Consider the following 12756-nt stretch of genomic DNA (forward strand, 5'->3'; position numbering starts at 1 on the left):
TACACATATGACAGAAGATACAGTAGATATTGTACATGTAATATACAAAAACATAACACAGTAAATATAGGGTGCTTAAAAAAAACAGTACTGGGGATTGAATTCGGCCTTCAAACTGAACTAAGTCCCCAGAATTTTTTTTTAATTTTATCTTATTTCATTTTTAATTTTTGAGACAGGGTCTCGCTAACTCCCTAAAGTGACTCAAATTAGCAACCCTCCTAAAGTGCTGGAATTATAGGTGAGCACCATCACAGTGAGTTTTTAAAATCAAGACAAGGTTTGCCCATGTTGCCAAAAACTCTGGCCTCAAATTTATGACTCCTTTGCCTCCCAGATACAGAAATAATAATATAGTAAACACATATAAGATGAACAAGACCTCATAAGTACATTTGTAATACACAAGTACATTCTGCACTAAATAACAAAGGCGCTGACTCATGCCCAGCACGAAAGTACAGTGCAGTGAGGGGCTGCAAAGTGCCTGGAGCAGGTTGGATGAGGCCTGGGTTAGGGTCAAAAAAGTGTTCTACATACCTGAGACAAAGGGTGGGGTTTGGGGGCCTGGGGGAGCACCCTTGGAACGCAGGAGAAGAGAGGGGAACCGAGGCAGGCCCTGGTTAGGGTGGTGAGGCAGCCCTACTGCAGTCCCCTGAGAGACTAAAGGAATGCCCTGACTTTGTGTCCACGCTGGACGCCAAAATGGGGAGCTTGACAAGCCAACCCACACACCGTCCTAAATTTAGGTCAGGCTAGGTGGTGTGCACTCCAGAGCAGTGTCCCGGAGCTTCATATGGGTAGGGGTGGAGACCTGCTGGTACAAGAGGTGGAGGTGGAGTGAGCTGGTGGGGATCCCCAAGCAAAACGGCACATCTCTAGCAGAACTGGACAGTGGCCCCCTCCGGCGAAAGGAACACAGTAGAGAACTGAAAAAGGCAAATACATCGTCACACGCCAAGCACCCCAAATCCAGCTCTGCAGACATACTTGTTTTTCAACAAGCATGGGCCTCTCGTCGTTGGGGTCTGGCGCGTCTCACCAGGATTACTTAGTAAAGCCTCAAAATGCTGGTGTGGGAGCGCCCCACGCCCCAAGACGCGCGAGTCCCGAAGCCACGCCCGGATGTGGTCACGTGTCACGTGACTTCCGAGCTGGCGCCCCCTGGCTGCACCGAAGGACACCAGGGGGCGTCCGGTGACCTAGCACGGACTGCAGCCCTGGTCACCGGCTACGGTGAATCCCGGAGATCCCGCGGACGATCGCGATAGCCCCAAGCTTCCTGGTTTGACCGCGGCGCTCCCGACTACCGAACGCGGGTCCGCGTGCCCTCGCGGATGCAGCGTGAGGTTTGGGGAGACGGCTGGCTTGGGCAGTCACAGCCAAGTCTGCCCACAGAGACTGCCTATGGAGGATTCCTCGCCAGACCCCACCGTGTTCGCCGCGCACTCTCTACCCAGAGACCCCCGGCTCTTAGCCACGGTAACCAACGCGTACCTAGGCACACGTGTGTACCATGACTCCCTCCACGTGAGTGGCGTGTACAACGGGGCCGGGGGCAGCACACACCGGGCAGTCCTGCCCAGCCCCCTCAACGTGCGGCTGGAAGCCCCAGCAAGGACAGGAGACCAGCTGACCGAAACCTTTGTGCTGGACACCAACACAGGTAGCTGGCCTGGTTTGTCCTTTCCCCAGGCACAACGATAAGGAGGCCAAGCGTGTTGACCTCCCAGGAAGTGGCCTCTATGGGTGGCCTTTTCTTTCTTTCCTGGGCCTCCCAGGTCCTGTGTAGCCATTACAGAGATTTTGAGAGTGTATGCCCACCTCTATGGGCCGAGGAGCCCAAAGGTCCAAAGGACCTATTCCCTAAGCTGGGGAAGCATAATAGTTTTGCACCCTTCTTGGAGTCCCCTCCTGCCCCTCCCCAGGTTGACCAGGCTCCCAAATCTCCCCCAGGCTCCTTTCTGCACACTCTGGAGGGCCCTAGCTTCCAGGCCTCCCAGCGCATCTATGCCCACCGCACGCTGCCCCATGTCCTGGCCTTCAGGGTGTACATTAAACGTATGGCACCGGAGAGTATGCCCATCAGGGTGCCACTGTGGTCAGCCTTCTCCCCAGAAAGCCCAGACCTGGACCTGCGCCAGGGCCCTGACTTCCAGGGTTTCAGGTGAGTAGGGGCCTGAGTCCCCACTGGGTCACTCCAGGAGAAAGGCATCACTAAGGCACAGCTGCACCTCCACAGGTACCTATATGGCCACACCTTCACCCCAGAGCAACCGGGGAGGGCCCAGAAGGAGGTACACATGCTGTGGACCCCAGTTCCCCCAAGCCTGAGCCTTGGCAAAGGCGAAGAGAACAGGACTTGGGACTTCCTGACTGTGGTGGGTGGCAGCCAGATGGAAGCCCAGGCTTGCCTCACTGAGGCCCTAGAGCTGCAGGCCAGGGACTCCCTGTATGCCACCCACGTGCAGGCTTGGGCCCAGTTCTGGACAGGCTGCAGTTTGGACGTAGCAGGGCCCCTGGCTGTACGTCAGGCTCTCCGCAGTTCCCTTTACTACCTGTTCAGCGCCCTGCCCCAGCCTGGGACCTCAGGACATATCTGCCATGGCCTCAGCCCTGGAGGCCTCTCCAATGGAAGCCAAGGAGAGTGCTACTGGGGCCATGTCTTCTGGGACCAGGTATGTGTGGCCTGCCCAACACCAGCTCCACTACACGCAGTGAGGGATCAACTTCTGCCTTCCCTGGATCCCAGGCAGTGGTTGGGGGAGCAGGGGGGCTGTGGGGAGGCTGCCTGGAGAAAGTGGTGTCTGCCAGAAGGATATGCAGGAGTCTGGTGGGTAAACGTGACCAAGAGGTGCCCAGGGGGGCCTCGGGTGTGAGAGAGGGCCCCCTAAAAGGTTGGGGAACATTGTTGGCCTGGAACTTTCTTAGGGCCAGGGAAGCCATGAGAAGTTTATTTCAAGAGCAACACAAACCTTTGCTGCCACATGGAATTGGGTGGAGAGTGAGGTGTGGGAACCATAAAAGCTGAGGGCACAAAAGAAGAGGACTTGGGGGCCACTGCGCACTAACAGTGGCTGATGTGGGGAGGGGGAGAGATTGGATAGGGAGCCAATCCAGCTGCAGAATGAGGGTGCTCTTTCAGGACCTCTGGATGTTCCCAAATATCCTACTGTTTCACCCGGAGGCTGCCAGGGCCCTCCTGGAGTACCGTGTGCGAACGCTACGCGGGGCCCTGGAGAATGCCCAGGCCCTGAGTTACCAGGTAAGGGGCCTGCCACTCCCTGGGGGTCACCCAGGGTTAGCACACCCTGAGAACAAGGCAGAGGCCATGTGGCCCATAGGGTCACACAGCAGGTACCAGAGCCTCCACTCCCCGCTCCACTCTGCACAAGGGATCAGACGCCCTAGGTCAGGGACATTGGCCCATCCTTCTCCCGTTCCTTAACCTCCATCCCACAGGGAGCCAAGTTTGCTTGGGAGAGTGCAGACTCTGGCCTGGAGGTCTGCCCTGAGGACATCTATGGGGCCCAGGAGGTCCACATCAATGGAGCAGTGGTACTGGCTTTCCAGCTATATTACCATGCTACTCAGGTGAGGGTTCTCCAGGTGTGCCCTCATATCCAGGGCCTCTTACCTGGGGCCAGTCCTGGGATGCAGTCTTAAGGGACATTTTAGGACCAAGGCCTGCACATCAACCCTCCATGCCCTGGCCTCCGTCCCACATCCTGCCCCCCAGGACCTGCAACTCTTCCAAGAAGCTGGTGGCTGGGATGTGGTCAGTGCCGTGGCTGAGTTTTGGTGCAGCCGAGTGGAGTGGAATGCTGAGGAGAAGAAGTTCCACCTGAGAGGTGTGGGCCTGGGCAGGCAGGTGGGCAGGCAGAATGGTGGATGGGGACTGCTGCACGATGTGCCACGGTGGATTCATGTGCCCAGGAGTTATGCCCCCTGATGAGTACCATGCAGGAGTCAATAATTCCGTATACACCAACGTCCTGGTCCAGAACAGGTCAGAATCCAACCCCAGGGTCTTCCCCTGCCCACCTAGTAGCCCTGGCCCAACCAGCAGTGCTGAGATTAGCCTGTGTCTTTCCCCAGCCTGTACTTTGCTGCTGCCCTGGCACGGGACCTGGGTCAACCTGTCCCTGACCAGTGGCTGGTGGTGGCTGATAAAATCAAGGTACCCTTTGACTCCAAGTGGAACTTCCACCCTGAGTTTGATGGGTATGAGCCTGGTGAGTAGTACCTCCATCCTTTCCCCACCCACAACCCTGTGTCTGACCCAGCATACCCCTATCAGCAGTCCATCCCCTAGGAGAGGAGGTGAAGCAGGCTGATGTCATACTTCTGGGGTACCCTGTCCCCTTCTCCCTGAGTCCTGACGTCCGAAGGAGAAATCTGGAGATTTATGAGGCCGTAACCTCCCCTCGGGGCCCTGCCATGACATGGGTGAGAGCCTGAAGCTTAGTTCTGCCCCGCCTCATTTCTTCCTTCCCCAAGACTTGGGTCTTAGCCCCGTGCCCTCTGAACTCTGACCCCAGAGCATGTTTGCTGTGGGCTGGATGGAGCTGAAGGACCCATCACGGGCACAGGACCTTCTGGACAGGAGCATCATCAACATTACTGAGCCCTTTAAGGTCAGCCTGGCTTGAGCCCTTGACCCACAGGCTGACCTCACCTGCCCCTTCAGGCCCATATGGTCACAGCTTGGAGTTCCTCTTGGCCTTGGGAAGACAGCCATAGGAGGCCAGTGTGCCAGGCCTTCTACAGCCTCCCTCCCGCAGGTATGGACAGAGAATGCAGATGGGTCTGGGGCTGTGAACTTCCTGACAGGCATGGGAGGCTTCCTGCAGGCAGTGTTATTTGGGTGTACAGGCTTCAGGTGAGTATAGGAATATGTACAGGTGGTGGGGATGGTTCTCTTCGCCTCCTCACACAGCTGTCCTCACAGGATCACCTGCACAGGTGTGACCTTTGACCCTCTTTGCCTGACTGGCATCTCCAGAGTGTGTGTGTCTGGCATCTTCTACCAGGGAAACAGGCTCAACTTTACTTTCTGCAAGGACTCGGTGACAATCGAGGTCACAGCCCAGACATGGCCCAAGGCTCCCCAGTTGGAAGCTGAGCTGTGGCCCTCACGAGCTCAGCTCCCCCTCCTGCTGGGTAGGTAAAGAGTATGGGATGATGTGGCCCCTTGGTGCCCCACATGTATCCTCACTCCATGGGGTCCTTCTTTCTGCAGGGCAGAAGGTATCCTTTCCTTGCTCAGCTGGCCGGATACAAAGATCACCCTCATCACTGCTCTAAAACTGTAGCCCAGTTGCCTGGAAGAGTATTTTGAAGACATTGGATCCTGCTCCTGCCCCAGAGTCTCATCCTTGAGCTCAGCCCCCCAAAAGATAGGGTGCAAGCCTCAGAGATATCTTGGGCCCTCCTGAAATCAGTCCTCTCTGCCCCACACAAAACCCTCCCCCAGCTGAACTTCTCTGAGCCTGGACTCATACCTGGTCTGTTAGCTGACTGCAACACCCCACCCTTTGGTGCCCTGTCTTGTACTTTTAAGCTAAAATCTGAGCCCCCATGCCCACCTGTGGTCCTTGGTCTCTAGACTCTCCTGGGCACAGGAGTTGCAGGGTATAAACCTGGGGAAGGGGACATAGCCACTCAGAACCACCCAAGACAGCGTCAGGTACCCTCCATGGGAGACTTGGCTGAAGAGTGAATAGCCAACTAAACTGGGGGCAGAACAGGCCTGTGAGGAGCGAATGGCTGCACAAGTGTGGATAGTGAAGCATGCTGTGTCTGGCCGCTGTGCTTTTTTTTTTTTTTTTTTTTTTTTCTTTTTCTTTTTTTTTTTTTTTTCCGGAACTGGAGATTGAACTCAGGCCCTTGCACTTGCCAGGGAAGAACTTATTCTACTCAGCCATCTCCCTCGCCCCCTGTTGTGCTTCTTTTCCCCAAGAAAAACTACTTAGTCCTGAGACAGTTCCTTGCCTAAATTGTTTTTCTCTTGTAGTTTTTTCTCTTACACTGATACCCTAATTAAAAGTTGGAGACTTCTTGGCTTTGGGGCTTCTCTTGGGAGTCTGTCTAACACTGGGGGCTTTTGTTGATTGAACTAAGTTGAATAATCATTCATCCTCTATGCCACCATGTTGCACACTGTGACACCCTTGTCTCCCTACTGTTTGACCCTCCTTGATTCTGTAGTTGGCCAGTCTCTGGCACAGTGAGGTTGGCTGGGCAGCCCACCCTCACCAGTGAGAAGGGTAGGAGCACTGACACCCGAGGACAGAGCCAGTAGACAGCAGAACAAGAGCTGTAGGCTCCCTGCTGTCCACCAGGGGAGCCAGAACCAAATATACATGGGTTCAAGCCTGCAGCCAGGGTCTGCTTGGCCTCTGCTTGTAGCCAGTGAGACTGTAGAATGTCTTGTCTTAGATGTCTCCCAAGAGCAATAAGGTGGTAACAGCATTTAGGGCCGATGCCAAGTGAGGCCTGGATCTCTGCATCAAGCCTACTCAGAATTAAAGGTTGGTGTTGGCGCAGTGTCCCCCAAAAGGAGCAAATGAATGCCTTCCTCCAGAAGTAGCATTATTTTAGGGGTGGACTTTCCTTCCCCTAGCATTGGGAACCAAAGTGAATGCCTGGTGTCTGTCCCACCTCTTTGTTCTGCATTGTTACATCCCCATTTTCTTCACTCAGTGAAAAACAAACAGAGCTCCACACAAAGGTGAGGGCACCCTGGGCTGGGAGTAGCTCCAGCTGGGAGCCCAGGACCTGCGTCTCCCTGCTGTTCAGCTGCGCAGGCTGCAACACTGACCTCCAGCAGCTGCCCTGCACTGAGTTCTTAGGACCACTCCAGTGGCAGTGTCTGAATTAAGAGGGCAGGAACTCGGACACTGCTCATCTCTTGGCCACAATGAGTATGGGGGGGCATGCTTGCTGGGGCCCCAGCCACAGGGACAAGACTATGACTTGAGCCCTCAGGAACTGCCTTGTGCTGACTGTCCCTCAGCTGCAGGGCCCTGTGGATCACTGTCACTGAGTGCCAAGGACAAGCAGTCTGTAAAGGAGATGGTGTCACTTGCTGCAAGCCTGGCTAGGGACTGTCTTGGCAGGAGTGGGAGGCCCAGTGGTAGGATTACACAAAAGCATCAGGATGGGCTGGTAGGGGCCAGGGAGATGGCTCAGTGGAATAAACACTTCCCTGGCAAGCACAAAGGCCTGAGTTCAATCAAACTCAATCCCTGGTCCTGGAAAAAAAAAAAAAAAAAAAAAAAGCATGGGCTGGTAGGTGGCCTTGCACCCAAGGGACAGTATAACCTGCTGCTTGCTGCATGTGTAGGTCACCTCTATGTACCTTCCCAGGGTATATGTGCTAATCAAAGTCCATCAGCCTTCCCAGGAGACAGCCTGGACAGGGAGGGCTGCACCAGCAGCTGGCCATCAGCTTTGCTCTCAGAACCTATCCCTGCCCCACTACACATAGGAGCCAGTGGAAGACCCTTTCCCTGGGCACTGACCTCTGCATCCATCCTCTCTGTCCAGCACTGGCTGGTTCCTTAAAACAGACCCAGGCAGCACACTGTCCCCATTTTGGCCCAAGGATAGGTGACACGTTGCCTATTTCCTTGGTTGGCCATGGCACCTCTGTTTCTAGTCAAGTGCTTATCCTACTGAGCCATCTCCCCGGTTGGCACCTCTTTTTCTAGCAAAGCCACTAGCATACCCTTCCCGGGGGGATAAGGGTTCAAACTAGGCCCCAACTCCAGGTTTGTCACTCGGTAGGAACTGCATGGGAGTTAACCCTTCCTCCAGCCCAGGGAGAACTGCAAGCTGAGAGAACCCCAAGAGGGGAGGTACTTGGTTGGGACTCAGTGTCTCAAAGCGGCTTCAGGAAGACCCCTAGGCTCTAGGGTGAGCTCACCCTGCCTGCCTGCCACTGAGATGCGGATCAGGGCCTCATCCCAGCCACCCAAGGCTGTGTTTAGCAGCCTTTATGTGATGGATTCTGCAGCTGAGGGCAGGGGCATCTTGTGGTGAGCCAGGCAAAGAATTGTACCCCAGTCTTGGGGAGCTGCAGAGATATTCCATTTTGCCTCTGGAGTGTGTTGGGGGGGGTCTTTGCCTGTGGGCATGAGGTCTGTGTGACCACATGGGAATCCAGTGCCCATCTCACCTGGGAAATAGGCTGTCTATCTCCCCCACCTCCCTTGCTAACTCTAGGGAAGGAAGACTCCTGCAGCATAGCGATCTCATCATCAAAGGGTGCCTGGGACATGGGAACAGAGGGCCAGGAGGGAGCAGTACACACAGGGGGGGTGGATCACATGGACTTAGGGCACACCCAGACATATTCTGTAACAACACCAAACCACAGGGCAGCAAGAATCAAAGCCTGCATTCCCAAACTTTGTCCTAAAATATTCTGGTGCCTCCACCCTAGAAGCCACAGGCTGCCCTAAGCACAAGGGACAATTTGGGACAACTGAGTGGACAAAACCAAACAAGTAGAAGTCGGTACAAGAGGTTGAGCTGTGCATCCCTACAGCTGTTCCTTCCTACAGGGTCAGTAGGGTCAGCAAGATACTTGCTGGCATTTGGCACTTTTAATTGTGAACAGAGACAGCCAGTGAGTATGGGGCTAGGGATCCTTACAGCTGGGCTGAGGTTCCTGGGGTCTAAGTGGGTCATCCTTGGGTGCCCAGGTTGGCCCTGGGGTGCCTCAAGGGTCAGATTCAGGCAGGGTTCTGGGCCAGCGATGCTCTGGCCAGGGCAGGGACTCAGCTAGTCAGTCATAGTCTGTGTCTTCAAACTTGGTGCTGAAGAAGGCTGCAGAGCCCTTAGCCAGCCGGGACAGATGCAGGGCTCCAGTCACCACCAGTCCCAGGAGCAGCAGCGGGGGAACCAGCGTCCACATGGCAGCCAGGATGTTGTAGCACTTTGCTCTGGAGCCATAGCGCCGTGCTGCCTCCAGGTCCCCAGCCACCTTTTGGTCTCGGGCCTGTGAAAACCACAAGGCAAATCACTATGGGTCCAGTGGTCTTGGGGCCAGGACCTATCCAGCTGGGTGAGAGGGTTGTAGCCCAGGGGACACTACCTGATAGGGCCCTGTTCCCTCCTTGACCCAACCTGACACAGGGCTGGGCCTCGGTGAGTCATAGGCCCAGTGTCTTAGGGACTGCAAAGGTATGTGGCTTGAGAACCCCAGCTACAGGCCCATAGCCTTTGGACCAGCTCTGCCACCACACCCACCTGTGTGCAAAGAGGACTCAAGCTGGGGTCAAGGGGGTTGGTTCACAGTGGCTCCACTCACAAACTACTGCCCATGGCACCCCTCTTCCACCCTCCTTGAGTCCCCTCTCCATTCCTGGAGCCCCCTCCCCCACACCACATGGGGCCTCCTTCCCCATCTTCCATGGAGGCCCACTTGTGCCCATAGCCCACCTTGACAGAGTGCACCAGTGCCAGGAAGCCAAGGCAGCACAGATTCAGGTAGATTGTACTGAAGATGGACCAGATCAGGTGGTCATGAGGTGGAGGGCTCGGTGCTCCCAGCATGAGGGCTGTCGGGGCAGCACCATCAGCTTTGCCTGATGTCGGGGCTTGGGCTTCCTCACGGGGGAACGATGTGTCCATGGGTTCCAGCGCCGTCTCGCTCGCTCAGACTGCTTCCAGGGTGTGTCCAGCTTACATATAGACCCACACGTGCCCTGATGGCCAGCTCCACCCACTAAACACAGCCCAAATTATAGCCTGGGTCTGCAGAACAGGGTGGCCACCCTGGTGCCTGTACCCTCTCTCCACCAAGGAGACCCCACCCAAAGCCCCCAGGAGACAGAACTGCCCCAGAAAGACCCACAGAAGTCACACAGGGCTGTGGCCACAGAAGACTTCCTTCACCCGGGGTGCAGCCAGAGCCCCCAAAGCCTGGACTCAGCCCTCTCCTTGGAACCAGAGTCACTGAAACCACAGTCCTGAGTGCCCAGAAGTCAGAACTCAGACTTTGACAGTGCCACCTGCATCTGGTAGCATAGCAAGTTGGGAAAGTGAAGACCCCTTTAGAGGTGACTGCTAAACAGAAGCCAGGCAGCCCCAGGGACTGCCCAGCCAGCAGGACTGGCAAGGCCACAATGTGCTCCCCACTTATGGGGTCTTCCTAACCTCTGCCTCCTGGGTAGGTGGGTCCTACTCAGTCTCCTTGGAATCTGTTGTGCCCTCCTGGACCAGGAACTGTTTGTGAGTGGTAGCCTCACCTAGGGCTGGGGCTAATCTTGCTATGCCTGCAAGATGCCTCAGTGTGCTAGTGACACACACACATGTCCCAATGTGAAGCCCTCAGACCCCTGCCACTATCCTGCCTTGCCCAGCCTTTGGCAGAGCCCACATTTTGGCTTTGCCTGCTCCTTGGATACCCAACTAAATCCTGAGGTCCCACCATCCAGAAGTCCAGGACACAGGGAGCTTTTCCATCCACACTTGTAACTGCTAAGACCAAGGGCCCTCCCTCCATGTGGTGCACCATCCTTCACTACTACAGAGTCCATGCTCTGCACTGCAGCCAGTGCATTCCTGTTCAGGTGACTACTGTGCCCTACAGTGACCCTGCACCAGCAGCCTCTGAAGGAAAGCCAGTCTCAGCAAGGTACTGAAAGTTGCTCCATCAGCCTTCTACCAAAAACACATGCTAGGGCTTCTGTTTAAGCATTTATTAGGGAGAACTTTTGGGAAAATCCCTGAGGATGGAAGGAGAAGGAGGCAGAAGGAGAACCCTTTGCTGCACCCCAGCAAAGATTGAGCTGACTCCTGAGGACCTCTGGACCTGCGCAGCTCAGAGACATCCAGAACAGGAGTCAAGATCCAGGCCATGACATGCAGGTCAGACATGAGAAGCAAGCTATGGTGAGGGTAGCCCAGTGATACCCAAAACTTGTGGGTGGAGGCCTTCCACACTGATGGGTGAAATATACAGCTCCCACCAGACTCAGGGAGAAAGCTGCCCTCTCCAGCTCCATGCCCACACAGCAGAGCAGTACTGCTGCTATGCACTAGGACTTATCTGGGACCATTGGGGGTTGGCCATGGTTCAGGTCTTCAGCCGGGGACAATGGGCCAGTGGCTAGACTGTGAAGGATGATATGGTGAGCCCTGGGGCAAAGGGCTGGAGTGATGCTCTTTGGGGAATGCCCAAGCCTCAGGGCCGCAGCCCAGCAATGGCCACCAGCTCTGCAGGGGAGACTGCCAGGGAAAGCATGTCAACCATTGTGAGGAACAAGTGCCTGTTATCCTGTGGACTTAACAGGCTCCAGTCCTGGACCTGGATCTGAAGCACAGTTCACAGGTGGACCAGAGTGGCAATTTGTGAGAAGCATGTCCCCTTGGGTCCTGCTCTACAATGTCTGGCCCTTGGCTACATGAAAGCAGAAGTGTCCTCCTTCATGACATCTAAGCCCTTTCAAGGCACAATCTCAAGTTTGGTTCCTGTCTAGAAAGAAGAGGTTCTAATTCTTCTGGGAATGGACATGGGCCCCCAAGAGACCATGTGTAGAACTGCCTACTGTGACTTGTTTAGAGGACAGGCAACTCAGCATCCAGGAGCCTAGTGACTGCATTCAGTGACAGAAGTAGACCAAAGGGTGGCGCATGAGGGAGCTGTGTGACCCCAGCATTCAGGCCTACTTCCCAGTGCCTGTCCCTCTGCTGTCCCATGGGGGACAGAACATGAGCTTGGGGTGGGCGGTAGAGGGAAGAACTCAGAGCCTGAGAGAGGGAGTAGGGCAGAGGAAGGGGATGTTCTTCAGCCGCTCTGGGACAGCTGGGGGACTGGCAGCACCTCCAGGCAGAGCTGCACATAGAGGCCAAGCTGCCTCTGGGTGCTGGGGACAGGACAGGCGCAGGACCAATATAGAGACCTGGAGGCCTGCTCAGAGTAAAGGCCCTGGGGTTCACCAGGGCCACAACAGACAAAGAAAAGGGGCCCCAAGGTGTGGATGCCATGAAGGGTGTTCATCAACACGGTAAGGTCTCTATACCAGGGGCCAGGAAACACCCTGGAACAAACGCCTGACCTGTGACCGGCCACACTTAACACAGTCACAGCTACCTTCCAGTCTTGTAAGCACAATTAGACCAATAGTACCACAGAAGTTCACATAGCTAAAAACACCCTCAATTTCATCTACTCCTCCGTTCTTCATGCTTGCCACGTGACTGCCCTGCAGACACCTCACTGAAAGGTCACAGAGGTGGAGCTAATGGACATGGTTTCACAGCCCATCCCAGGGACATCCGAAAATCAAGTAACACAGCCTTGAGGGCTGGGTCATCCAGAGAAGAAGCCTTACTAGGCTTATGAACAGGGACAGAGAGATTCTGCCGCTGTCAGCTTGGGCTGGTGAGAGACAACCAGGCCTGGAAAAGGCCTTGGAGAGCCCCACCCCCAACAGGGAGGGGTCGGTTGACTCAAGTCCTGCCTTGCATCCAGGACAGGAAGCCCCCAAATCTCCACCCTCTCTGCCTCTTTGCCCTAAAGAAATCTGATCCTCTGGAGTTAGTTCCACCCACTCAGTACCCTGCCAATTCCTAACTTGCCTATTGGGCAGGAAAAAGAAACTTGTGAGAAATCGAAACTGCACAGCAGAGCTGGTCGCAGAGAAGAGCCCACTGTCCAGACCCTGGGTGAGTCCTGCATCAGTACCATGAGCCACACAGCCCAGACCATCTTCTCCCAGGCAAACATCAGCCTCCCCCCAA

The 12756-nt window shown here is 55.3% G+C and overlaps 2 protein-coding genes across 9 annotated transcripts; one reads left to right on the forward strand and one right to left on the reverse strand.

The window, feature by feature from the left end:
- The first annotated feature begins 1220 nt into the window (after window positions 1-1220).
- On the forward strand, window positions 1221-5856 carry Pgghg (protein-glucosylgalactosylhydroxylysine glucosidase). Of its 8 annotated transcripts, XR_002822480.1 has the most exons (14): window positions 1311-1666; window positions 1957-2167; window positions 2243-2678; window positions 3146-3265; window positions 3463-3594; window positions 3740-3851; window positions 3937-4009; window positions 4099-4235; window positions 4316-4449; window positions 4542-4637; window positions 4785-4882; window positions 4952-5163; window positions 5243-5367; window positions 5405-5856. XR_002822480.1 is itself a non-coding variant. In XM_023722866.1 (13 exons), the coding sequence occupies exons 1-13, from the start codon at window positions 1338-1340 to the stop codon at window positions 5305-5307; spliced, it is 1971 nt and encodes a 656-aa protein (XP_023578634.1). In that variant the 5' UTR covers window positions 1221-1337; the 3' UTR covers window positions 5308-5856. The 8 variants fall into 8 exon arrangements, 6 of the variants coding, with proteins under 6 accessions (XP_023578634.1, XP_004638083.1, XP_023578638.1 ...); XM_023722866.1 differs by having other exon boundaries at window positions 1221-1482; window positions 5243-5856; XM_004638026.2 differs by having other exon boundaries at window positions 5243-5856.
- A 2938-nt stretch (window positions 5857-8794) lies between these two features.
- Window positions 8795-9642, reverse strand: Ifitm5 (interferon induced transmembrane protein 5). Its single transcript, XM_004637946.1, has 2 exons — window positions 9451-9642; window positions 8795-9007 (listed from the first exon to the last, which is right to left on the reverse strand). The coding sequence occupies exons 1-2, from the start codon at window positions 9640-9642 to the stop codon at window positions 8795-8797; spliced, it is 405 nt and encodes a 134-aa protein (XP_004638003.1).
- Window positions 9643-12756: the final 3114 nt, after the last annotated feature.

The sequence above is a fragment of the Octodon degus genome, unplaced genomic scaffold (genome assembly GCF_000260255.1).
Source record: "Octodon degus isolate 3935 unplaced genomic scaffold, OctDeg1.0 scaffold00093, whole genome shotgun sequence".
In the NCBI taxonomy this organism is placed as follows: Eukaryota; Metazoa; Chordata; class Mammalia; order Rodentia; family Octodontidae; genus Octodon; species Octodon degus.

Coding starts and splice junctions, on each gene's coding strand:
- Pgghg (XM_004638026.2), top strand. CDS start 1,408: ATGGAGGATTCCTCGCCAGACCCCACCGTGTTCGCCGCGCACTCTCTA. Junction 1,667..1,956: donor TGTGCTGGACACCAACACAG/GTAGCTGGCCTG, acceptor AATCTCCCCCAG/GCTCCTTTCTGCACACTCTG. Junction 5,164..5,242: donor TCAGCTCCCCCTCCTGCTGG/GTAGGTAAAGAG, acceptor TTCTTTCTGCAG/GGCAGAAGGTATCCTTTCCT.
- Ifitm5 (XM_004637946.1), bottom strand. CDS start 9,642: ATGGACACATCGTTCCCCCGTGAGGAAGCCCAAGCCCCGACATCAGGC. Junction 9,008..9,450: donor CACTGGTGCACTCTGTCAAG/GTGGGCTATGGG, acceptor TGGTTTTCACAG/GCCCGAGACCAAAAGGTGGC.